This window comes from Rhinatrema bivittatum, chromosome 2, assembly GCF_901001135.1.
Source record: "Rhinatrema bivittatum chromosome 2, aRhiBiv1.1, whole genome shotgun sequence".
NCBI lineage: Eukaryota > Metazoa > Chordata > Amphibia > Gymnophiona > Rhinatrematidae > Rhinatrema > Rhinatrema bivittatum.
In genome coordinates, this window is record NC_042616.1 from 615,531,016 (window position 1) to 615,558,841 (window position 27,826).

General features: G+C 43.5%; 1 protein-coding gene across 4 annotated transcripts in view; it reads right to left on the reverse strand.

Annotated features, from left to right (window-relative positions):
* Positions 1-27,826, reverse strand: part of TRAPPC8 (trafficking protein particle complex 8) — a 431,358-nt gene that overhangs the window by 210,410 nt on the left and 193,122 nt on the right. For all 4 annotated transcript variants that reach the window (XM_029591182.1, XM_029591181.1, XM_029591183.1 and 1 more), the window contains 3 exons: positions 18,134-18,242; positions 11,750-11,944; positions 10,610-10,761 (listed from right to left, as the gene is read on the reverse strand). In XM_029591182.1, the coding sequence (XP_029447042.1) occupies positions 10,610-10,761; positions 11,750-11,944; positions 18,134-18,242 (456 nt within the window). The remainder of the gene's footprint in view (positions 1-10,609; positions 10,762-11,749; positions 11,945-18,133; positions 18,243-27,826) is intronic.

Below are 27,826 nucleotides of genomic sequence, written 5' to 3' on the forward strand. Positions count from 1 at the left end.
GTAGAACATCGAGAAGGTGTGAATGGAGGACCACGTCGCCGCCCGACAGATCTCGGCAGGTGACAGCATCTTGGTTTCTGCCCAGGACACTGCCTGGGCTCTAGTAGAATGGGCCTTGACTTATAGAGGTGGAGGCTTGCCTACCTCTACGAAGGCCGCCTTGATTACTTATATTTATTTATTTATTTAGCGTTTCTCTATACCGGCATTCATGATTAGAAACCACATCATGCCGGTTTACATACAACAAGGGGTGAGAACAAGAAACGAAACATAAACAAGTGCAAGGAGATCAAAAGTTACATTACAACAAGGGTCTTAAACTGGGAAGAGAAATTAGAATAAGAGCGCCGAACAGTAAGGATTACATTATTTACATTATAATGTGAAGTCTCTTGTATAGTTTGCTATCTCTTATAAAATTGCTATCATTTAGTTCGGATCTGGGAAGGCTTGTTTAAATAGCCAAGTCTTAAGCCTTTTTCTAAAAGTCGGTAGGCATGGTTCTTGTCTCAGATCCGGAGGGATAGAATTCCATAATGAAGGACCGGCTGTGCAAAAGGCTCGGTCTCTGAAAGTTAGGTAGTGAGTGGTTTTGGTTTGGGGAACGCGGAGTGATCCTCTGTAGGCTTCTCTGATGGGTCTAGTGGATGTGTGTTGTCTGAGTGGTATTTGTAAATCGAGCGTTGCTTGATGATGTATAGCCTTGTGGATAATAGTGATGGATTTGTGGATAATTCTAAAGTGTATAGGCAACCAGTGCAGGTTCTTGAGAGTGGGGAAAATGTGATCTTTTCTCCTGGTGTTGGTCAGAATTCACGCAGCTGTGTTCTGGAGCATCTGAAGGGGTTTGATGGAAGCGGAAGGGAGACTTAGTAAGATAGAGTTGCAATAGTCTATCTTAGAAAAGATAACTGCTTGAAGGACAGTTCTGAAGTCTCGCACGTGAAGGTGCAGTTTGATTCTTTTAAGTACCTGGAGTTTATAGAATCCATCTTTAGTAGTTTGTTTGATGAAGGATTTTAAGTTGAGATGGTTGTCGATAATTATTCCTAAGTCCCTTGTTTGGGTGGTAGGTGGGTTGGTTGGAAGACTCAGAGATGGGTTACTATTTTCTGGAGAGATAAGAAGTTCCGTCTTAGCTGTATTTAATATCAAGCTTAAACTCGAGAGGAGGAAATTGATTTCTTTAAGACAGAGTTCCCAGAATTCAAGAGTTTTGGCGATGGTTTCATTGATAGGGATCAGGATCTGCACGTCGTCTGCGTATAGGAAGTGAATTAGTTTCAAGCGGTTTAGTAGTTAAAGTGGAAGAAGGTAAATATTAAAGAGTGTAGGTGAGAGGGAGGAACCCTGAGGAACTCCTAAAGATGAGAAATGGCGGGAAGATTCCTTGTTATGGACTTTTACCTTATAGCCTCTGTTGCTGAGGAATGAGTTGAACCATGATAGAGCAGTTCCTGAAATTCCTATGTTCGACAGTTGGTTGAGGAGGGTGGAGTGGTTGACGGTATCAAACGCGGCTGAAAGGTCTAGAAGAATAAGTAGGAAGGATTAGCCTTTGTCTAGTCCCATGATGATGTTGTCTGTCAGGGATATGAGTAGAGTTTCCGTGCTTAATGCTTTACGGAATCCATATTGTGAGGGGTAAAGTATTTTGTGGTCTTCAATGTAATTGGAGAGTTGAGTGTTGACCAGCTTTTCCATTATCTTGGCGATAAAAGGAAGGTTTGAAATCGGGCGAAAGTTGTTGGGGTCTTTAGGGTCTAGATTGGGTTTCTTTAAGAGTGGTTTTAGAGAAGCTAGTTTAAGTTCTTCTGGGGAAATTCCCTGGGATAATGAGCAGTTGATGATATCTGCCAGGGTTTTGGAGATTGTTTCCGGTATAAGAAGGAGGAGCTTTGTAGGTATTTGGTCGGAGGGGTGGGAGGAAGGTTTCATTTTCTTAAGTAACCGAAGGATATCAGAGGCTGTGATGGGTTCGAATGAGTCAAAGGAGGTTCCTTTCTTTAGTATCTGTAGAGCAGCAGTGAGAGGATTGTTACTGGGGGTCAGTCGCTTTAGCAGGTTAGATATTTTATCTTGGAAGAAAGTAGCTAATTCCTCGGCTTTGGATTGAGCTAGGTCTATGGGAATATCTGGAGTGTTGATGTGAGTCAGGTTGGATACGTAAGCGAAAAGAGCTTTTGCATCAAATACAAGGTCATGTATTTTGCTCGCATAATAATCCCTTTTTGATTTTAGGGTGGAGTTCTTGTAGTGATGTAAAGCTAGTTTGTAGGCGGCTAAGGTGCTGGGGCCTTGCGCCATTTGTTTTCTTTGTGTCTAAGGTTCTGTTTAAGCTTATGGAGGTTGTTTGAGAACCATGGTTGTCTTTTTGTTGAGTGTGTGTTTAGTTTTTTTGCTGAAAGAGGACATAGTTTGTTTGCTACTGCCTCGGTGATGATGTTCCAGGATAGGATGGCTGAGTTAGGGTCGGAGAGGTTAAGGTGAGGAAACTGAGGTGAGCAGGTTGTTGAGGTCGTTAGAAGAACAGGATCTTCTGTAGAGAAATGAGGATTTCGACGGAGGATTTTTTCTGAATTGTGTAAGAGAGAAAGTGGCGGTGATTAGGGAATGATCTGACCACGGGACCGGAGTGCAAGAAGGAGGGGAAGTGTATTTGATTCCTGCGTTCACGAAGATGAGGTCCAGGGTATGGCCAGCTTTATGGGTGGGCTTGTTGACGATCTGATTAAAACCCATAGCTGAGAGGGCCGTGAGTAGAGCCTCGCAATTGGTGGTAAGTGTAGGGTTGTCCACATGTATGTTGAAATCTCCTAAAATAATAGCCGGGGATTCTAAATTCAAGTGTGTTGTTATGATTTCTACAAAAGGGGAGGCATCTGAGTCCAGAAGACCCGGAGGGGCGTAGACGAGTAGGACTTGGAGTTCGGCTGTTTTGAAAAATCCTACTTCAAGTTTAGAATCTGATTTGACTGGAAGTTGGGTGAATTTCAACTCTTTTTTGGCTGCCAAAAGGATGCCCCCTCCCCTTTTTTTGAGACGAGGGAGGGAGAAGAAGTCGTAGAGATCGGTGGGGAGTTGATTTATTATTGCAATGTCTGTTGGTTTGAGCCAGGTTTCTGTTATGGTACATATGTCTGGGTTGGAGTCTAAGAGATAGTCATTGAGAATCAGGGATTTTTTGGTGAGAGATTGAGCATTGAATAGCATAAGGGAAAATAGTGTTAGACCTAGTAGTTGTGTAAGAGGAGAAATCATAATAGGGATAAGGGCTGTGTAGTTGCGAGATCTTTGTGTCATTGTGGTTTTTCCTATGATCAAAGCGGGCTATGGTTGCCCGCTTTGATCCAGTGGGCAACCATAGCCCGCTGGATCAAAGAATACTTCTTTGATCCAGCGGGCTATGGTTGCCTGCGAGGCTGCTTCCCCTTGTTTCTTCCCACTGCGAAGGACGAACAGGTGGTCCGTCTTCTGTATGGATTCCGATCTTTCCAGGTAGCGGACTAGGAGTCTGCCGATGTTAAGATGGTGTAGGCGGCGTGAGTCTTCCGAGCCCTTATGCTCGTCTGGAGATGGCAGCAAGTTGGTTTGGTTTAGATGGAAATGAGAAACCACCTTTGGAAAGGAGGGGACAGTGCGTAGCTGTGTGGATCCGTGTGAATCTGAAGAACGGTTCCCAGCAGGATAGAGCTTGAAGTTCGGAGATGCTACAGGCTGAAAATATTGCCACTAGGAATGCAGTCTTCAAGGTCAGGAGCATTAGGGACAGACCGCGTGTAGTTCTGAAGGAAGCTCCTGCTAGGAAGTCAAGTACTGGATTGAGATTCCATAGGGATACCGGCCACTTTAGTGGTGGTCGAATTTGCTTGACCCCTCTCAGGAAGCGGGAGACATCTGGATGGGAAGATAGACTGATGCCGTCCACTTTGGCACTGAAGCAGGCCAGCGCGGCCAGTTGAATCTTGATGGAGTTGAAACACAACCTCTTGTTCAGGCTGTCCTGCAGGAATTCCAGGATCATGGGAATTTTGACTGTCTGCAGAAGTATGTCGCGGTCTTCACACTAGGCTTCGAATATTCTCCATATTTGTATATAAGTTAAAGATGTGGAAAACTTGCATGCTAGGAGCAAGGTGTCAATTTCTGCCCTCGAGTATCCGCTCTTCTTCAGGCAAGTCCTCTCAATGGCCAGACTATAAGAAAGAATCGAGTTGGGTCTTCGTGGAGGATCGGTCCTTGCTGGAACAGGTCCCTGTGTGGAGGTAGACACAGGGGGTTCCCCGTAAGAAGTCTTTGCATGTCTGCATATCACGGCCTTCTTGACCAGTCCGGGACCACAAGAAGTACTAGCCCCCTGTGGTGTTCTATCTTGCGGATGATCCCGCCCAGTAATGGCCATGGAGGAAAGGCATACAGCAGGTCTTCCTGTGGCCAGGTTTGGACGAGGGCGTCGATCCCCTGGGATTGAGGGTCTCGTCTGCGACTGAAGAAGTTGGGAACTTGGGCGTTGGACCGGGTTGCCAGACGATCCATGGTTGGGGCTCCCCAATGGTCTATTATCAACTGGAAGGCAGTCTCCATTGATAGCCTCCATTCCCCTGGGTCTAGACTTTCTCTGCTGAAGTAATCCATAGTCACATTGTGGGCGGCCAAGATCCCTTGCAGGTTTGCTTCCGCCCACGTCATTAGGAGGTCTATTTCCAGGGACACCTGTTGGCTTCTGGTTCCTCCCTGGTGGTTGATGTAGGCTACTATTGTGGTGTTGTCCGACAATACTCTGACAGTTTCTCCTCTGAGTCTGTGACTGAATCATAGGCAGGCTAGTCTGATTGCCCGGGCTTCCAGTCAGTTGATGTTCCATCCCGACTCTTCCTTGTCCCATTGCCCCTGTGCTGTCAGTTCCTGACAGTGGGCTCCCCACCCTTGTAAGCTCGCATCCATGGTGAGCAAGACCCAGGTCGGTGGGGATAGTCTTACTCCCTTGCTCAGATGGTCTTCTTGTAGCCACCATAGGAGCTGGGTCCGTACCTCCGCCGGCAACTGGAGGCGGATGATGTAGTCCTGGGACATCGGGTTCCATCGTGACAGTAGGGAACGTTGAAGTGGTCGCATGTCGGCCCTTGCCCATGGTTCAACTTCTAGAGTTGATGTCATGAATCAGAGGACTTGGAGGTAGTCTCATACCGTGGGGCGAACGCCGTCCAACAGTTTTCTCAACTGGTCCATCAATTTCCTTCTCCCTGTAATGGGAAGGATGATCTTGTCCTGTTGGGTGTCGAACCAGACTCTCAGGTATTCTAGAGATTGGGAGGGCTGCAGACAGCTCTTGGGTGTGTTGAAGACCCACCCAAGATTTTGCAGTAGGTTCTTGACTCTGGAGGTCGCCTGATGACTTTCTTCTGGAGATTTTGCTCTGGTCAGCCAATCGTCCAGGTATAGGTGTACTAGGATTCCTCAGTGTCGCTGCCACTATCATCATGATTTTGGTTAACGTCCGAGGGGCAGTGGCTAGTCCGAAGGGTAACGCTCGGAACTGGTAGTGGTATTCCATGATTGCGAAGAATAGAAAGCGCTGGTAGTCGTGATGAACCGGGATGTGTAGATAGGCTTCTGACAGATCCAGAAGGTCAGAAATTCTCCTGGCTGTACTGCCCTTATATGACCAAACGTAGGGTTTCCATGCGGAAGTGTGGTACCCTCAGGTAGCAGTTGACAGACTTGAGGTCCAGGATGGGCCGGAATGTTCCCTCTTTCTTAGAGATGATAAAATAGATGGAATAGTGCCCAGTATTTTGTTGGTGTTTTTTATAGCCTCTAGGAAGAGCAATTTTGCCAGTGTGGTTTCCACTGCCGTCCTCTTGGAGAGGGAGTGGCAAGGGGATTTCACAAATTTGTCTGGAGGAATGCTGTGGAAGTCCAGATAGTATCCCTCTCGAATGATGGTTAGGACCCACTTGTCAGACGTTATCTTGACCCATCTTCAGTAGAATAGGGCAAGCCTACTCCCTATGGCTTCTTCCTGTGGATGGGTCTCTTGATTCTCATTGAATCAACAATGAGATTCTGTTGATTCTCATTGAATACTTGGACAATGTGATTAACTGTTCGCTCTCACAAAGGATCTACCCAGAGGCTCTAAAACTAGCCACTCTGAAACCCATACTCAAGAAATCTAACCTAGACCCAAGAGATCCCAACAATTTCCGCCCCATCTCCAACCTGCCCTTCATTGCCAAGGTCATGGAAAAAGTGGTCAACAATCAGCTATCAGAATTTCTCGAAGAACATAAAATTCTACATTCTACTCAATACAGTTTCCGCAAATCCAGAAGCACAGAAACCCTTCTCATATCCCTTACAGACCATCTCAGCATGGGCCTAGACAAAGGCCAATCCTTCTTACTAGCGCTTCTAGATATTTCCACAGTGTTTGACACAGTTAACCATTCCTTCTTACTGAATAGGCTTACTGATATAGGGATAACACGAACAGCACTCAGATGGTTCGACTCCTTTTTAAGCAACAGAGGTTATAAAGTTAAAGTCAATAACAAAGAATCCCCACGTATCAACTCATCAAGTGGAGTCCCCCAGGGCTCTCCTCTATCACCCACCCTCTTCAATATCTACCTCCTCCCCCCTCTGCCAATTACTCACAAATCTAAAATTGAAATTTTACATATATACAGACATTGTCCAAATTGTGATCCCTATAACCGAATTGCTTTCGAAATCACTCAAGGAATGGGATATCTATCTACAAGCGATAAACCTCCTTCTCACCAGCCTTAACCTGGTCCTCAATATTAACAAGACGGAACTCCTTATTTCTCCAGAAAACTGTGATACCCATCAGCAGTCCCACACTAACTCCCCAATCACACAAGTAAGAGATCTGGGAGTAACAATCGATCACCATCTGAATTTAAAGAAGTTCATCAATAACACAACAAAAAATTGCTTCTACAAACTACAGGTGCTGAAAAGACTCAAGCCTCTACTGCACTTCCACGACTTCCGATCCATCTTGCAGGCCATTTTGTTCGCTAAGGTAGACTACTGCAATGCTATTCTTTTAGGTCTACCAACATCCTCTACTAAACCCCTACAGATGTTACAAAATGCAGCCGCTAGAATCCTAACAAACACCAAAAGGAGAGATCACATTACGCCCATCCTCAGAGATCTACATTGGCTCCCGATAACTTTCAGAATCCTGCACAAATCCCTCACTATCATTCATAAAACTATTCATCACCAGGTTCCCCTCGACTTACAATTTCCACTCGAACTTCACAACTCCGCCAGACCTATTAGGGAGGCCTATAAGGGATCCCTACACGCTCCTCCCAACAAAACCAATCATCTGTCAACCACAAAAGAACGAGCCTTCTCAACAGCAGGCCCCACGATCTGGAACTCCATTCCCCCGGATCTAAGACAGGAACCTTGCTTAAGGACTTTAAAAAAAAAACTCAAGACTTGGTTGTTCAAACAGGCTTTCCCTTAATCACCGCAACAGCACTATTTCAATTCAAACAGACGTTCCCCGAACCCCTGCAACAGCCCGGTAACAATTTTAAAGCCTCCCCAAGCTCCCCACCTCTATAGTTGTATTTTAATTCTAAGTAAATCTGTTCCCTCTGTCTTTCCAACTCCCAAGTTCCACTCCCCTGTTTGATTGTAACATTTTGCTCCTTCTAGTTGTTATTGTCAATTGTTACGACACTGTTTTACTGTAAACAGATATATGACCAATGTCATGAATGTCTGTATATAAAAGCATTAAAATATAAATACATATATAAATATATTGTGGGGTGCGGCTGGGGCCTGGACCTGAGCCGGCTCCCCTCATGTTGTGTTTGTTCCAAAAGGACTGGCCCCTGCCTGCAGGGCGAGGTGCTTGGTATGTATTCTTGTACGGTCTAAAGCGCTGTGATCCTCTGCCCTTAGATGTTCAGGGAGAGGGATGATGACTTCTTTTGTTCTTGTTCTACGGTAGCCGAGGTACTGGGGATTCGCCCCATTTGTCGGCTAACTTCTCCAGTTCACTTCCGAGCAATAGAGCTCCTTTAAAGGGCATTCTCGTGAGTTTTGTCTTGGAGGTCGCGTTGGCTGACCAGCTTCAGAGCCAGAGTTGCCTTCTGGCTACCACAATGGATGAGACACCCCTGACTGAGGTGTGCACCAGGTCAGATGTCGCATCTATGAGGAAGGATATCGCTGGTTCTAATGTTTCGACGGGCATGGTAGCATTCCTGGCGAGTGATAAGCAGGCACATGTCACCACGGCACAGCAGGCAGCGTTCTGCAGTGACATAGCTGCTGCATCAAATGATTGTTTAAGGATGGATTCCTGACGTCTGTCCTGGGCATCCTTGAGTGCTGCTCCTCCTTCTACTGGAATGGTAGTGCACTTTGTGACAGCGCAGACCATGGGGTGTCCACTTTGGGAAATGCGAGGAGTTCTTTGGCTTAGGGATCCAGTGGGTATAGGGCTTCTAGGGCCCTTCCTCCTTTGAAACTGGCCTCCGGAGCATTCCATTCCAGGTCGATCAGTTGTTGTACGGCTTGTAGCAACGGGAAATGGTGTGAGGCCTGACGGAGCCCGATCAGAAGAGGGTTCGTCTTTGGTTCCGCTGTGGCGCTTGTGCCTGGGATGGCCAGTTCCTTCATCAGGCTCAGAGACACGAGGTCTGGTAATTAGTCTCTGGAGAAGAAATGCATCATGATACGGTATGGTTCCATTCCTGGAGGGAGGTCTGTTTTTTACTTCATTAGTTCAATTAATCAATGTTGTCACCTTTTTTAATTTTGAAATTTTTGATTCGCTTATTTTAGATCTTATTGATGTTTAAAAAGGGTTTTTATTCTTTTATAAAAAAAATTTTAATATCTGTGAGATCTTAATGATGTTATAATTATTGATTTTTTATGAAGTAAGTGTATTTATTATGTATGAATGATTATTGTATGATTTGTTTTTAGCCCCTGAGGCAGCGGCTGTAGAGCTGCGAAACTCGGCCTGAGTCGGGCATTTTTATGGATACGTCTCTGTATCAATAAAGTATTGGAAAAGATCCAGGCATCTATTCTTTTGTGTTTACCTGACGGCTATCATAGATCGCCTACCTCTTTGTTTTCTTGGGATTTCTCCTTCCTCCAGGGAGTCTGGTTCTTCCTCAGAGGTGTCCGTGTCCCCTAAGAGGAGGCTTTTGCCCGGAGGGGGCACGTCTTGGGGAGGCCGAGAGGGGCCTGGAAGGTTTTGGTCTTCTGGTGGAGGCTGTGGCTGTGTCACCGATGGCACAGATTGTGCCTAGACAAAGATTTGCAGCCATTTGAAGAATTCTACCCAGGAAAAGGTTCCTGGGTCCATATTGAAGCCAGCGGCGTTCCCTGAGGGGCTCAACTGAGAAGGGACCGAGCCGGGGATAGAGAGGTCCGGGTACTATTGTTGGTGGAGCTGGATTCCTCTACTGGCCGGGGGGGGGGGCCTTGACCTTGTTCCCCCAGGGCCACCTTGCACTGTAGGCACAGAGCAGAATCCTCCTCGTGTTGCGCAGCTCTTAGGCAGCAGGCTGAGCAGAGGACATGTGCCTTGGCTTTTTTGGTCAGTGGTCCCATGGTTTGGATGCGTAGGATCGTTCAAGACTGGTCTGTGCATTTATATGCACGCACCAGGCGGCTTAGATATGTGCTCCAGGGGCATCAAAGATGTGTGTGCAAACTGTGAAGATATGCGTGCAGGCCGTTATGTGCACTTACGGAGATGTGTGCGCCGCTGTGCGCCCGGCGCCATTGGGCATACCACCCTAGTGCGCTTCGCTGGGCGCGCACCGCTATGCGCACAAGTAGGTTATATGCCCGGCTCGCCGCTGTGTGCACGGCAATCGGGGGGGGGGGGGGGGGGGAATGGCACTGACAACCACACGGGCAAGATGGCGACCCCCCCCCCCCCCCTGGAGGGTCTCCATATGTGAGGACCCTCATACCAGATCGGGGTCTAGCCCATACGGAGCTGATCAACCCGATAGGACAGACGCTGGCTGGCGATCTGTGCAACTATCCGAGCCTCGGAAACTGGAGACTTAAGAAAGTTTTCTACCTTACCTTGTCTTGGCATTTCCCAGTCTCCAGCTGCGGGGGGAGAGGAAAAAGTACCTTCACTGCCGCACTCTGTATTGCACCAGCTACCTCTCAGCCACTCCCGTTCCTGGGGGGCTAAGTCCACACCAGGAACCGGCTACCGGACAGAGGGGCTTACCTCTGAGGGATCTTGGAAATAACCTCAGGAATTCTCGACTGAGGGAGGGATCCTTTCTTCTTTGGTTTGGATTTTCTAACGCTGTGCAAGCGTGTGTGTATAGTCCTGAACTGCTAAGGAGACGGAGAAATACTGAAGAGCAGAGCTTCCTGCACTGGTATATGTAGTGCTGACGTCAGATTGAAATCTGACTCATCTCCAACTGCTATCAGGAGCACACTATACCCACTGGTCCTGAGTCCATCTGCTACACGCTAGGAAAATTAACATTTAAACAAACATTTATATTAGCTTATTTGAATTATAAAAATATGTTCTTCAGTCATGGTAGCTCACCTTTGGAAACATATCCTTTTCATTGCTTACTGTTTCTCCGCTGTGATTTGTACTGAAGTCTCTAGGCTGAAATTTCCAGAGCAGCGACAAATCCGTCAACAAAAGTGAAACTTTTAATGGATTTTTAAAGGCTATCTCTACTGTTATGGGTTCTGTTAAAAGGAAGGGAAGGAGAGGGAAGAACATGTAATTTCTTGAAAATAATCATTTGTTTCCATAAATTAAACAGTTTCATTATTATTAGAGGTGTTACAAACCTTTTTTCTGCAATTTCAAAACAGAGAGGATATCTGTTATAACTACATTTATCATTTGTTAGCAATTCCTACCTCTTCACCATGGAAAGGGAGCAAGAGTGGTTGCTCAGAAGGCTCTCTTGATAGAGGTGGTGCTCCTCATCCATTGCAAATTGAATAGTCCAGCCCACAGTAGCTTCCAGACATCCTACGTATGTCATTAAGTTCAAGCTAACCATTCATGCTTTAGCCTAAGTCTCCCCTTACCCATTACTACACTAGTTAATTATGCTTTTCTGCTGATGTTTTTCAACATTTTTATATTTTATTTTATCATGAATATCTGCAGTTTCATTTTCATTGCTGTTTGACTAACAATTTACAAATTTCTGTTAACTGCTTTATCTGTAACTGTACATTCTGGCTGGGAAGCGGTAATGGCTGCTAATAAGTGGGTGGCCATAGCATTTTTACTATATTTTTCTTAATTGGACTAACTAAATTTAGTTTAACTACCGTATTTTTTGCACTATAAGATACACCTGACCATAAGACGCACCTAGGGTTTAGAGGAGGAAAAATAAGAAAAAAAAAATATTCTGAACCCCACTTCCCCCCACCTATCCCCTCAGCGGTTAGTCCGGTTCGGGCATTAAAATAAAAAAAAAAAACGGCTCCATTTTTGAGCGGGGGACGGGTGCACAGCGTGGCATGCCATACTGACTTGTCAATCACAGTATGCCGTGCTCGCGCCCGCCTCCCACCTGGTCTGACACTACATTCGCTCCATAAGATGCACATACATTTTCCCCCCACTTTTGGAGAAAAAAAAAAAGTGAGTCTTATGGAGTGAAAATACGGTAATTTCTCTTGGTTTAAATTATAAGAATAAGCAATTAATTACCTTTTACTACAGCAAATGGAAATCTGGAGTTGTCAGAATAGCTGCTCAAACAATACTGTGTTGGTTGAAAATTTAATGGTATTACTCCTTTATTAACTATAGTCACAACTTTCTCCTCCAGTTCCTTCCATTGTTGTGAAGATTCACAATCGTATTCCTGGTCAAGATTTATGTGCGTTGCTGCCTGCTTTTCACCTAAAACACATTAAAAAAAATCTGTGGTCACAAATATTTAATAATTATTAGGAATTGAAATAAAACAAAAACAAGTTATGACCAGAAGACCACCACAGATAACTGGCACACTGAACCAAACAAATAAGTCCATGGAACCAAAGACACAGCAAATCTGAACACTATAGGTACCAACAGAAAAATGAAGACCAGCAGAAATCACGTTTCTTCTTAGTGTTTTGTGTGAGCTGGATGGAAATGTTATCAATAATCATATCCTGCAAACAAAAAACATTGTACATTGCAAAATATAAGAAAATATATTTTGCTTGATAAACAAATATTAGAAAACGTATATAGGGGTAGATTTTCAGACGAGCGCGAATAGCCTACTTTTGTTTGCGCTCCAGGCGCAAACAAAAGTACGCTGGATTTTAGTAGATACGCGCGTAGTCGCGCGTATCGGCTAAAATCCTGGATCGGCGCGCGCAAGGCTATCGATTTCGTATAGCCTGCGCGCGCCGAGCCGCGCAGCCTACCCCCGTTCCCTCCTAGGCCGCTCCGAAATCGGAGCGGCCTAGAAGGGAACTTTCCTTTGCCCTCCCCTCACCTTCCCCTCCCTTCCCCTACCTAACCCACCCGCCCGGCCCTGTCTAAACCCCCATCCTACCTTTGTCGGGGGATTTACGCCTCCCAGAGGGAGGCGTAAATCCCCGCGCGCGAGCGGGACTCCTGCGCGCAGGGCCGCGACCTGGGGGCGGTTACGGAGGGCGTAGCCACGCCCCCGTACCCGCCCCCAAAATGCTGCCGACACGCCCCCGAAACGCCGCGACGACCGGGCCCGCCCCCGACACGCCCCCCTCCGAGAACCCCGGGACTTACGCGAGTCCCGGGGCTCTGCGCGCGCCGGGAGGCCTATGTAAAATAGGCTTCCCGGCGCGCAGGGCCCTGCTCGCGTAAATCCGCCCGGTTTTGGGCGGATTTACGCGAGCAGGGCTCTGAAAATCCGCCCCATAGTGAAAATCATAAAAAATTTAACACTGCTGATACTAGACACCACATGGAGAGGCTCTGAGGTTCACCGAAGAGTCATTACTGATTATTTCTTGTGTAAGTTCTTACCAATGATATCAATAACCTCTCTTCTCGCAGATATTAATGTCTGTGTTCCCTCCTCCCGATCCCCTTCTCCCTCCACTAATCCAGGACAATTTCAGGGTGATGGGAAATAAAAAGATACCAGGGTATGGAGAGTGGGAAATTTTTTATCCTAATTAGTAATAAGTACTGAGCATGGTTTGGTATGTCTGTTTTGAAATACTTAATTGATTTTTGGGAAATGTTTTCAGTTTTATTTTTATTCTTCATAGTTATTAGGTGTTCTGTTTGGAAATGTTCTTTTTATTATTCTTACGGTTTACTAATATGATTGATTTATATTTCTTCAGTTTGAGGAATGGTGATGCTTCTGTTTTTGCATTATTGCACCACATACAGGGTCTGGCTTGTAGAGGTTTCCAGTTCAGTTTTTGTCTGCACCTATTTATACTTTATGGTCTTTTTAGTCTTATTTGGTGACGGTCTATCTGTGTTCTGTACCAGTGGTAGCTGCTGTCAACTCTTTCTGAGGAAGGAGTATAGGGTCTGTTCACACTGTTGATGACAGGTCCAATGTTTTCTCCCAGAACTAGACTTTTCTCTAAACTAATAATTTTATTTGCACCTGGTGAATGTAACATAGAAACAGAAATGACGGCAGAAGAAGACCAAACGGCCCATCCAGTCTGCCCAGCAAGCTACGCACTTTATCCTTTTTTTTCCCCCTTTTTCTCTCCCACCTGTTACTATTGGCTTCCAGTACCCTCCAGCCCTAATTCCTCTCCACCCCACCACCAACTTAGAGAGCAGTGCTGTATCTGCATCCAAGTGACATCCAGCTCAATTAGGGGTAGCAACCACTGTAACAAGCAGGCCACACCCTTACTCCATACTCTTACCCACCCCTGTTTTTATTTTTTTTGTTTTTTTATTATTTTTGTTTTTTTTGGAGATAGCAGCCCTCCATCCTTCCGCTCCGTGAAGGTGGAACACTAACTACTGGCCACTGGCATCCCGCTCCGTGAATGCCTCTGTGGCTACTGCCGCTCCGTGCAGTGTTTTGCTGCCTCCACTTTATTCACGCCCTCTAGACTTGATGGATCCACAGTGTTTATCCCACGCCACTTTGAAGTCGTTCACAGTTTTAGACTTCACCACTTCCTCGGGAAGGGCATTCCAGGCATCCACCACCCTTTCCGTGAAGAAATACTTCCTGACATTGGTTCTTAGTCTTCCTCCCTGGAGCCTCAGCTCGTGCCCTCTGGTTCTGCTGATTTTTTTCCGACGGAAAAGGTTTGTCGTTGTCTTTGGATCATTAAAGTTTTTCAAGTATCTGAAAGTCTGAATCATATCACCCCTGCTCCTCCTTTCCTCCAGGGAGTACATATTTAGATTCTTCAATCTCTCCTCGTATGTCATCCGATGAAGACCCTCCACCTTCCTGGTCGCCCTTCTCTGTACCGCTTCCATCTTGTCCTTGTCTCTTTGTAGATACGGTCTCCAGAACTGAACACAGTACTCCAGGTGAAGCCTCACCAAGGATCTGTACAAGGGGATAATCACTTCCCTTTTCTTACTCGATATTCCTCACTCTATGCATCCCAGCATTCTTCTGGCTTTTGCTATCGCCTTGTCGCATTGTTTCGCAGACTTCATATCATTAGACACTATCACCCCAAGGTCTCTCTCCTGCTCCGTGCACATCAGCCTTCCCCCTCCCCCCCATCGAATACAGTTCATTCGGATTCCCACTCCCCATATGCATGACTTTGCACTTCTTGGCATTGAATCTCAGCTGCCATATCTTCGACCACTCTTCCAGTTTCCTTAAATCCCGTCTCATTCTCTCCACTCCTTCCGGCGTGTCCACTCTGTTGCAGATCTTAGCGTCATCCGCAAAAAGACAAACCTTACCTTCTATCCCGTCCGCAATGTCGCTCACAAAGATATTGAACAGGACCGGTCCCAACACCGATCCTTGCAGTACACCACTTAAAACCGCTTTCTCTTCAGAGAAAGTTCCGTTTACCATCACGCATTGTCTTCTGTCCGTCAACCAGTTTTCAATCCAGGTCACCACCTTGGCACTCACTCCTAAGCTTCTCGTTTTATTCACCAGTCTCCTGTGCGGAACCGTATCAAAAGCTTTGCTGAAATCCAAGTAGATGTCATCGAGCGCTCTTCCTCGATCCAATTCCTTGGTTACCCAGTCAAAAAAGTCAATCAGATTTGTCTGACAGGATCTTCCTCTGGTGAATCCATGCTGCTTCTGGTCCATCAATTCTCCGAACTGTAGATAGTTCACTATTCTCTCTTTCAACAGTGACTCCATTACTTTTCCCACCACCGAAGTGAGGCTAACCGGTCTGTAGTTACCAGCCTCCTCTCTGTTCCCACTCTTGTGAAGCGGGACCACCACCGCTCTTCTCCAATCACTCGGCACCACTCCCGTTCTAGGGATCTATTGAACAGGTCGCACAGCGGACCCGCCAGCACATCTCTGAGCTCCCTCAGTATCCTTGGATGAATCCCATCAGGCCCCATGGCTTTGTCCACTTTCAGATTCTTTAGCTCTTCCCATACATTTTCTACTGTAAAAGGATTTTCATCTATTCCACTTCCCTTCAGTTTCTTGTTGTGTAGAGATGGTCCTTCTCCAGGGTCTTCTTTAGTGAACACACAGCTGAAGTATTCGTTTAATATTTCTGCCATTTCTTCGTCTCTCCACACATTGATCGTTTTCACTTTTCAATTTCACTATACCACTTTGGACTTTCCTCTTTTCGCTGATGTATCTGAAAAATGTTTTGTCACCATTTTTTATCTCCTTGGCAATCCTCTTTTGCGCTTGACTTTTTGCCAACTTGATTAATTTCTTCGTCTCCCTCAGTTGAATCAAATATTCTTCTTTGTGCTCCTCCCTTTGGGATCTTTTATATTTCTTGAATGCTGTTCTTTTAGCTTTAATTTTGTCAGCCACCTCCTTTGAGAACCAGATAGGTTTCATTTTTCTTTTGCTTTTCTTTACATTTCTAATATATAGAGCAGTTGCCTTGGTGATTGCTCCTTTTAGATTGGTCCACTGCTGATCCACATCTCTCTCATTCTCCCATCCATTTAGTTCTTCCTCTAGGTACTTCCCCATTTCCTCAAAGTCCGTGTTTTTGAACTGTAAAACTCTGGTCTTTGTGCTTCTTTTCCATATTCTTTTAGTGATATTAAACCATACCGTTTGATGATCACTGGTGCTGAGGTGGGCGCCCACCTTGACATCAGAGACATTATCTCCATTAGTGAGCACTAAGTCGAGTATAGTTCCTATATGTAGGTCACAAATTTGTTTCTTCTCATTGGGATGTTTTTCAGATGAACCCAGACCCTGTGAGGTGCTTACTGCTTGTCCAGCGATTGTAGTGAGGCAGTCTACTAGAGGGCTTCTGGCTGGCTAAGTAAGAAAGAGCAAGTGGGCTCAATAGTTCTGGAAGAACCCAGAGAGCTATGGGGGCCCAAGGGATCAGCTCTGAATAGTGGAAGAGATCTAACCTATGGGCATTTCTTTGAACATGTCTATCAAAGTCCATTATTGAGTCTAGTGTGTGTGGCTACAAATGCCTTTTTATATGCTGTCTGGCCTGCTGGTGTAGCACCTGCTATGCTTCCCTATCTTGTTTGTACTGTCCTATGTTTCAACTCTAACACTCTGAAGAAAGAACAGTGTAAAGTGGAGTGTCACAGGGATTTGATTTTAGGACCGGTTCTGTTCAATATTTTTGTGAACAACGTGGCGGAAGGGATAGAAGGTAAAGTTTATTTGCAGATACTAAGATCTGCAACAGACACACCTGAGGGAGTAAAGAGAATGAAAAGTGATTTAAGAAAGCTTGAAGAGTGGTTGAAGATTTGGCAGCTGGGATTCAATGTCAAGAAGTGAAGAGTTATGCATCTGGGGTGCGGCAATCCAAAAAAGCTGTATGTGATGGGCAGTGAAAGACTATTTCCAACGTTCAGGGCGGGATGCAACAGTACATTCATAAAATACAAACAGAAGAAAAAAGCAATAAAGATAAAAATAAAAGTATTTATAAAATTAAGTAACTTAAAATAGACAAAGTAAAATTAGTAGCAAGAAAATAAAAATGAATAAAAGCTGGAAGGATTATGTCTCATAAGTCTGGAAATGCTTGCTTAAAAAGTTGTTTTAATCCTTTTTTAAAATCCTTTTTATTACTTAAAAGTGAGATTTTGTGGCATTGCTTTTCATAGAATTGGGCCTGCAATGGTAAAAGCACGCTCACAGATCACGACCAGTCTGGTAGATTTTGGGGAAGGAACCTGTAAAAAGAGTTGATTTTTTGATCTAAGGTTTCGTGATGGAATGTAAAGATGAAAGGTGGCCGATAACAATAGATTTTGTTATGAATAATATTGTGTGTTACAGGCAAGATTTTATGGTGAATTCCCATTTAATGGGTAACCAGTGTAAATTAAAAAGAACTTGAGAGATATGATCGTGCAATCTCTGGTTAGACAGTAGGCAAGCCCCAGCATTCACTACTAACTGAAGAGAGGTCAGTAACTTGCTGGTGTGACAGTTGCTACCCTTAACAAAATACAGTATCAAGGCTTAAAGCAACTCCATCATTGCTCTCTGCTTCAACAAGAGCAGGAAAAGAGGAATTGGATTCAGACAGCAACAAACGAGGGCCCCAACTTCTACGGTTTGAAGAACAAACAAACATGGGGATAACTTGCTGATGTGGCTTTTACTACTCTTAATCGTTAAGCCTGATACTTTTGATGCTGCTCCATCCTTGCTCTCTGCTTCCACGGCAGGGGTTAGGGAAAACGGGATTCGGACAGCATCCGAAGGCCCTGACTTTTATGGTCTGGGAAACTGATAAGCATGAGGGTAACCTGCACAGTGCAGCAGATACTGGCATAAGCTTGCTGGGCAAGCTTGCCTTTATTTTTGCTACAACAGACTAACACAGCTATCCCTTGGAAGATGTTCACCAAGTGTAATATACATGTTAGCATTATACTTAGTGTTCAACCTCATCAGTATATTTTTTTGACACATAAAAGAATGTCAAGAAAAAAAAAATCACTCACCTTCAGCTGGTCGTCTGTCATGTCCAAAGAAAACACGTGTTGAAGAACAGTTAATGTAAGGTAAAGGAAGCTGAGGTAAAGGACCATCAGGAGACAACTGACTTACATTCTAAGAAAAAAATGATACAATGGTTATTGTAAAATACAGATGCTATATAATATCTCAACATTTTTCAATGTGCAAAAAGCCAAGTTAGAAATTGTGTAGCAGCCTTAAAAGAATAATGTAAATGATGCACTTTATAACTATGTAAACAAGTATATGCTGAAGTCAAACACATTCCTACAAAAGTGGATTCTCATACTTCCAAGTGTCCTTGACCAGTGGTTCTCAACCAGAGGATGCATGTACCCCCGGGGGTACCTGGAAGCCTGTCAGGGTATACACAGCCAGACCGCTGTTACCATACAAAAAAAAGAGGAGCCCAACCTACATAAGAGAATTGCCTGCCACTGTCACAGGAAGAATCAACTTTAGTGCTAGCAATGGATTAGACAGAGTAATAATCTGCACACTCTCCCACCTGCTGGATCACTTTTTGCATCTCCCGGTCTTGGGGTAGCTAAAGAGAAGGCAAAACTAACACCACGAGCATGAAAAAATTATGAGAGGCAGAGAAAGCAGGCATCGCAGGGGCCACTGAAAGCACCATTTTCTGTCACCACAGCTACAGTAAATCTCCTCTTCCCATTTTTTTTACTGCATAGAAACATAACAGAAGGAAAAAAAAGACCACAGAACCTATCTAGCCTGGCCATCCAGACAATTTCTTTTTTTTATACAGCGCTAAAATTCCTAGCGCTCCCTCAGAGATCCCGTGCTTGTCCCATGCTTCCTAATTCAAATACCAGCCATGACTCCACAGCCTCTACTGGGAAGCTGTTTTATCCATCCATCCACCATACTTTCTGTAAAGAAATACTTTCTTAGTTACACCTGTCTATCCTTTTTCATCATCCCATGACTTCATTGCAGTTTCCTTTCCATTCAAAGAGGCTCGCCCTCCAGTGAACTGATACCTATGAAGTATTTAAATGTCTATCATATATCTTCTATCCCGCCTTTCTTCTAGGGCATACATGTTTAGATCTTTAAGTCTGTTCCTAAATGCTTTACAATGAAGACCGCTGTCAATTTTAATAACCACCTTTCTGGACAGACTACATCCTGTTTACATCCTTTTGAAGGTTCAATCTCCAGAATTGTACACAATATTCCAAATGAGGTCTCCCTAGGGATTTATGCAGGGGCAATATTACCACCTTTTTTCTGAATATTTTCATATACATCCAAACATCATTCTGGCTTTTGCTGTTGTCTTATCAATTTGGCTACCTTGAGATCATCAGATAGTCAACCCCAAACCACTCTTGATTCGTGCATAGAATAATTTCACCCTGTAGGCAGGTTTTGCAAGGGCTTCCTGTTTAGAAATAAAGCCTGCACAAGGGTAGGAGGAAGAGGAAAGACATAGTAACAGAAAGCACAATATTTTCACTGCCTCCCCCCAATGCTGCCTACTAAGTCCCATTACTTCTATACTTGTGTTGGTTTCTTTGCTTCTACTCGTCAGCAGTCATGGGAGAGAACGCAAGATTATAAGATAGGCATGGTGAGTTCATAAGAGTTAAGAAGAAAGACGAGGGCTGGAAATTGGAGAGAACAAGAGTAACAGAAAGTTGACAGGTGGAGAGAAAGAACAAGAGCAGGGCAGTGGGCCAGATGGGAAATACAGAGACAGGAAATGGAAAGCTGGGACGTGAGGATAGCCAAACAGAACTCTGGTATGTGTGTTGGTGAGGACTGGGAGCTAGAGTAAGAGTTGGAGGGCTGGGAGCTGGGGGGCATAGAGAGAGCTGAAGACTTAGGCATGTGGGAGTAAGAATCAGCAAGTGTGAGATGAAGAACATTTGTAAGTAATGACAAATAGCACTGCTGTACTAGTTAGCACTATTGTCAGCATATAGTGTCTATTCCCAAAATACACCATCTTTTAGCACATTTTTATGATACGGGGAAAAGTGAGGAGGTAGGGCAGTGCCCAGCCGTAATAGTCCTTTGCCCGCCTCCCTGAAGTAACAAAGTAAACTTGGGCTATTTGGCATAGGTCCATAACTAGGGGTGGGCGAGAGGTGTAGCCGACCAGGACACAAAGCTCCTTGGGAACAGAATAATGACTGAAGTGCTAGCATGGGTCAGCAAGAGATGAAAAGTAAGGAAATGTGACACTATCCTTCTCACCATCTAGTTTGTGGGGATAAAATGGAAAGAGGGTAAGAGAACTGGAGATGAAAGTGGAGGGGGATAGAAGTAAAGAACAGGGGTGCAAATACGCTTGCCTGACTCAGGTGCTAAATTGCTTAAATATGGCTCTCGTCTGCAATTCCCTTCCCCCAGCTTCAAACTGGGGCCAATTTGTCAGAAAGAGAAACTACCACAGTAACAGGCCGATGCTAAATTGTGTGCTGAGCCTAGCGCACAGGCTAACGAGCTCTTGGACACGTGTTTTGGACATGATAGGCTAACACCTGATGCAACAAGGGGATGAGCGTGTCCAAAATGTGTGTCCAAACCAGCGCGTAGCTAAAGAGCTCATCACATGCAAGGCTGGCATTAAGTCTTTACATACTCTGAGCCATCTGAAAACCCCCCATAAAAAAAGCCCAAAATACTACTTTTCTGTGGTTCTTCCTACTTAGTATTGTCCTGATATTAAGTAGGAGAAACTACAGGAAGCAGCATGAAAAACATAATCTTGTTGGCGGTCAGGTTGGGAAAACTGACACCCATTAATCGAGCATCTGTTTTCCTAAAACCAGGGCACAGCCACTTTTCTTGGGCGCCTGATGCCATGGACGCACAATTTATCCCGAGCGTGTCCTTTTAGTGCGACCCCTCATTTAAATAATGCGTCCCGTACCCAGGAGAGGTGGCTGGGTGTGTGTTAGGAGAGCAGGTGCTCAATCATGAGTATCCGTTTTACGTGAGCTAATATTGCATTGGCCTATAAATGTGTCCTCTAGCTTCCTCAGGACAGTCAGCTCCACCACTCTGTTGTCACTCCCTGCTAGATTCAATTTGAATTCACAAGCATCAGTATCTTGGGTGGGGCGGCCAAAAGGGGTAAGGGTGGGGTGTGGTAAAGACAGTGTCTCTCTTAGCAATCAAATATCAATTGAAAAACAGACCAAATACAAGAAAATTAAATATAGTATTTGCTGCAAATGTTGACGTTTTAGCATTTAAGAGTACACAAGACAAACTCTTGTAAAGGGATAGAGCATTCATGAAACGTTGAGAACTACTGTCTTAACTACTGATTTAAAATAAAAAAAATAAAATAAAATGAAGGCAGTACTGCAACATGATTGATTTGAAAGACTATTTTAGTGCTCCTCTGAAGTTGTGAATTTATAGTGCCATATGCACTATATGTACACAGTACTTAAGACGATACGGTAGAGTAGTCTATGAACCCCACATCACAACTAGCATATTGATAACACTATGTATGATAAATTACCCGTAAAAGTACTTTCAGTACACTCGGTCATGACACACTTCTCTAAAAATTATTTTGTCTAATGATATATTGTAACCGAACCTTTGATGGCACCTGTTAGAATGTACTATAGTACACTTTTACCTACATTAAATTTGTGCCTACATGTAAACCGTTGCGATGGTGTATAACTTAGCGATGGTATAGAAAAGATTTCAAATAAATAAATAATAAATATATGGTAGAAACAAAGTTTCCTTCTCATTAACACACAAATACCTTGTGGTGTTAAGGGTAGGCCCTAGGAACATATATGCAGTTTTCTGATCCAACATGGGACATCCATGATCCCAGCACACCCGTGCCATGAAACACTGATTTGACAAAAAAACAACCACCCCAAAAAACTATTTCCTTAATCTCCATGCGTGTATCAAGAGTAGCTTTCAATGTGATGACTGGTCACCACGATTTACCTTTTGAGGTTGCTTTTAAATCTCTTCCTGATTATCGTCTTGTTGATTTTAACTATATTTCTGGTAATAATTCCATTTCCTAAAGCTATTTGTCTTTACTAGACTAAGGTCTCTGGAGCAGAGGCTGTCTCGTGTCTACCTGTATAATACTGCATACATCTACTAGCAATAAAGAAAACAGTAGCAGAAGTGTTTGACTTCTTGCACACAAGCCACAAACAGGAGAAATTACAAACATATCCAACTATTGTACAAACTGTCAAACATGAAACTAAAGCAATAACTGTCTTATACACAAAGTACACATTTTAAGAATCTTCTAGTGGTACCATACACCCTTCAAATACATGGAGATCACTGTAGGTAAATTGAATACACTTTAGGTAAAAGTTAATTTCATGTCAGTTTATTTAAAATGAATTTCTAGCCCGGCCTTCCAAAATATTTTGGAGCTGGGTACAATAAAATGTACATACTTCATTTAAAACAATAAACAGTTTAAATAGGACAAAACAATACAAGCTACAGGGGTAAGAGATGCTTGACAGAGAAAACCGATAATCTGCTAATAATTTACTGAGAATAAAAGGGGTCTATGCAGAAACAGGGAATACTTTAAACAAGTACGTTTTTAATAGTTTTTAAAAATATTTTACCAACGAGCTAGGTTGATACTGAGGGCCAAAGAGTTCTACAGGGCGGGACCGTGGATAGAGAATGAGTGTTCTCTGGTAATGTGAGATGGGCCGAGCGGGTCAAGGGATATCTAGGAGCTGCTGACTAGATGATTGTAGGAGACAGGACAGTGTATGAATTTGCAGCATGGATGTGATCCATGGTGAGGAAATATTGTGCAAGAGATTATGAATTATAACAGCTATTTTGAATTGAATGAGTTGGGAAATGGGTAGCCAGTGTAATGAATGAAGGACTAGAGTAATATATTCTCTGATAGGGGTACCTTTCAAGAGACAGGCGTTAGAGTTTTGAATTATTTTAAGAGGTCGAACAGTGTATTATGCAGGTCAGCATACAGGGAATTGCAGTAATCAAGACCAGAAAAGAGTAGCGACTGGAAAACAGTTCAAAAATTGTTGGGATCCAAAAGGGATTTCAAATGGTGCAAAAGCTTAAGTTTGAAGAATGACCTGATAACTGATTTTACTTGAGGAACCAACCACAGCAGTACAATGAACACAGTAGTACAATGAACCACACTCATCAGTCAGCAGCTCCTAGATATCCCTTGACCCGCTCTGCCCATCTCACATTACCAGAGAATGCTCATTCTCTATCCATGTAGCTTTTGATACGGTCCTGCACAGGAGGCTTGTGAATAAAACGAGAAGCTTAGGTGTGAGTGCCAAGGTGGTGGCCTGAATAGCAAACTGGTTGAAGGACAGAAGACAATAATGTGTGATGGTAAATGGAACTTACTCTAAAGAGAGAGTGGTGAAGAGCAATGTGCCACAAGGATCGATGTTGGGACAGGTCCTGTTCAATATCTTTGTGAGCGACATCGTGGACGGGATAGAAGGTAAGGTTTGTCTATTTGCGAATGATACTAAGATCTGCAACAGAATGGACACGTGGAAGGAGTGGAGAGAATGAGAAAGGATTTAAGGAAGCTGGAAGACTGGTCGAAGTTATGGCAGCTGAGATTCAATGCCAAGAAGTGCAGAGTCATGCATGTGGGGTGTGGAAATCCAAAAGAAATGTATTCGATGGGGGGTGAAGGGCTGATGTGCACGGAGCAGGAAAGAGACCTTCGGGTGATAGTGTCTAATGATCTGAAGTCAGCGAAACAATGTGGCAAGGCGATAGCTAAAGCCAGAAGAATGCTGGGCTGCATAGAGAGAGGAATATCGAGTAAGAAAAGGGAAGTGATTATCCCCTTGTACAGGTCCTTGGTGAGGCCTCACCTGGCATACTGTGCTCAGTTCTTGAGGCCGTATCTCTGAAGGGACAGAGACAGGATGGAGGCAGTCCAGAGAAGGGCGACCAAAAAGGTGGATGGTCTTCATCGAATGACTTATGAGGAGAGATTGAAGAATCTAAATATGTATACCCTGGAAGAAAGGAGGAGTAGGGGTGATATGATACAGACCTTCAGATACTTGAAAAGTTTTAATGATCCAAAGTCAACAACAAACCTTTTCCATTGGAAAAAAAAATAAGCAGAACCAGGGGTCACGATTTAAAACTCCAGGGAGGAAGACTCAGAACTAATGTCAGGAAGTATTTCTTCAAGGAGAGGGTGGTGGATGCCTGGAACGCCCTTCTGGAGGAAGTGGTGAAGACCAAAACTGTGAAGGATTTCAAAGGGGCGTGGGATAAGCACTGTGGATCCATAAAGCCTGGAGGATGGGAATGAAGAGAAGAGGTATGGGGGTGGCTTGCGGGAATGATGACTACTACCTGGTGATTAATACCCTTATTCAATAAACATTCACATGGTTAATGCGACTCCAACATTGCTCTATGCTACAACAGCAAGAGGAAATGTGGAAAAGAGGATTTGCATTCAGGCAACAACCAACAAGATAGCACAGTCTGGGTAAACAAATAAGCATGGGAGTACCTTGCTTATTGCGGCAGTCCAGCCAACATCTAACAAGGCATTGATATGAGCAGTATGAGCATACAAACATCAGGGTAACATGCTCGATACGACGGATACTACCCTCAAACATTAAGTCTTATACTTTACTTTAATATAGCTCCAACACTGCTCTCTGCATCAATAGAATCAAAAAGCTACCAATAAGGGCCCTGAACTCAGCGGTCGGAGTAACAGATAAGTATGAGAAAATAAGTTTGAAAGCTTGCTGGGCAGACTGGATGGGCCTATTGGTCTTCTTCTGCCATCATTTCTGTGTTTCTATGATAGGTCATATGATCTACATTTAGAAATTTTTCAGAGCTTTCACAGAAAGATTTTGAGCATGCAGATGGCTTTCCTGCTGCTCTTAACTTTATATAATATACTAAACTACTAAGTTGTAGGACGTGAGACTTCCCTCCAAACAGTGAGGAAACTAGGTAGTGTGGTTCATTGTACTGCTGCCACAGACCAATTACAAATAAGCAATTATCTCTTCTCTAATGAGAAGATAATTAGCCATATTAATGGACTACCTAGGGAAGGGTGGTCTTCCAATAAAAAAGGGAAGGATAAGCTGAATGACAATGGACAAGAATATGTAAACAATGGGGTCAGTTTTCAAAGGGTTTAGTCACCTGAAAGTTAAAAAGTTAAATCAGTCCTTTGAAAATTGAACCAAAAACTTAGGGACCTAAGTTTGGTTAAAAATTCAAGTATAAGCGGCCTCAAATCCATTTTTAATGCTTATGTTTGTGAAAGAGAAACTTTCTATTCTGTTTACCCTTTTTTTCCCCATAAAACATAGAACAAAGACAGGAAGATAACCCTGAGAACAAAAATTAGCTTTAGGGGATGGGAGCCAAGTTCTACTCTATAGAAGCTCTGTAGAAAAGACAGTGCAAACAATATAGGCCTTACTATGCCCTTCTAACATCAAATCTACAAGGGAATAAAAATGACAAAGGCAATCTGCTACTCAATTAGAAATAGTATTTTTTGTTACTGAAAGGACTGGTCTGTTTGGAATCAAGAACAAACAGAGCATTGTGGACTTTTTATGGGCTCTAGTCTATTCCAGAGAGGTGGTAGTTCTCCTGCAATCCAATGTATGAAATAGTCTTCTCCCTTATGCAATGGTATCGTGCAGGAAGAATATGAGAATGAACGAACAATTATGGTGGAAATCTAACACCACTTAATTATGATTAAATTTATAAGATGAATTTGTCACTAAAATTGAAACTTACAGACTGTGAAGGCTGAAGTGGCCACCAAAAATACAACCTCAAACAACACAGACTTGAAAGAAATAAGAGGCCTTTATGGAACCTTCACAGTGGGCTATTTTTATTTTTATTTTTTTTACAGCAAGTCATTGTGGGTTTTGATTTATGCACCCTTCACCCAGATTTATTCTACTGCTTATAGATAGGGCTTCTGTTTTTAGGTTTTAACTGATAAACACGATAACACACACCCAATGGTAAAAAAATTGATATTTATTGGATAAAAGTGGGAAAAAAATACACTACTGCCTCTAACAGTCTCTCACCCCTTCCCTTTTGCCTGCTTTGGATTCTTCATTTTATTTTTCTGCTTCTTCTATACTGACGATTCTTTAGCAGCACAAGTTTTTAGCAGGTAATGGACTTCCATTCTCCTCTTCCTCTCGCTGGTTCCTCTGCACAGCTGTTCCCAATTGCAAGCATCAGAGCTGGTGGTAAGAGGATAGAATGAGTAAGGGTGGGGGAGTTTAAGAATGGTAAGGACAACAATGTGGAGAAAGTTAAGGACGGATTGGCGGGTGCAGTGTGGTAAGGCTGGGACTGGGAATATGATAGGGGGAGTGCTAGATGTTGGGGAGATCATGTACTGGTGGGCTAGGAGAATATGAATATTGTTTTGTTATGACACTACATTTGTATTAAGGAAATGTATGTGTATAGTTCAACTGGAAAAGGTACTCGGCAATAGTACCTGCACCATGAGAATACCAACAAACAGACTTTTTGCACCTCAAAGAAAGCAAGTTTGCTTACCATAATGGGGTTCTCCATAGACAGCAGGATGAATTAACCATGACACGTGGGTGACATCATCCAACAGCGTCGAATGGACCCAACTCTCTAGCCCAGTAAAGTTTTACTACTGAGCATGAGCAGGAGTTCCTGTGTACATGCTGGCTCATGAGCCCCTCAGTCTATAGTAGCACTTAGCTTTCCCAAGCAGTTAACTCTCCAGAGAGGCAGGCGGGTATTAAGCATGGCTAATTCATCCCATTTAATCATGGAATACACTTAAAAACATTAAAGTTAGCACTATCAAAATAATTCGTAATATGAGCTGTGCTCCATTCCCATATAATATTTGTCCAACTACTTTACTAAAAATAGAGAAGATATCTCTGAATTACTCACTTCAATAAATAACTTCTCTTTCAAGCAGGCACCTTCCTCCCAAATTAAAAAAAAAATTAAACTGACCAATAAAAAAAAAGCTTATCCTATTAATCAATTACCATCCAATCACATCCTCCCATTTATTGCTAAACTAATTGAATCTACTGTGCTAGAACTTACAGATTCTTAGACAATCACAGTCTGACTGACCAATTTCAATTTGGATTCCGAAAACACTTTAGTACCAAGAAATTGTAAATCTCATATGTCAATACATTCATTCATGCTTTGACCAGGGCATAAACTATATACTAATGCTTCTGGACATTGCTGCCGCATTCAACATTCTAGATCATAAACTATTATTGCTCAGACTGCAATTTACTAGACTGGTTTACATCTTATTTGTCAGAAAGATCCTTCCAAATCAAATTGGGTAATGCTCATTCAAAATGGTACACACTAAATTCCAGCATGTTGCAGTGATCTGCTCTATCTGCCACACTTTTTAATATATCTCTCATCACTCTATCGTGTATATGCTGACATTCAGTTTTTCTTTCCTATCAACAATCCTGGTCTTTCACTTTTGGTTCACTTGACATATACCTGACTGCTACATCTAACTGGATCTCACATAAACTTGAACTGAATGTAAATAAAACTTAATTTCTCATACTCTCAGCACAAAATCAGTTACAAAGTGACTT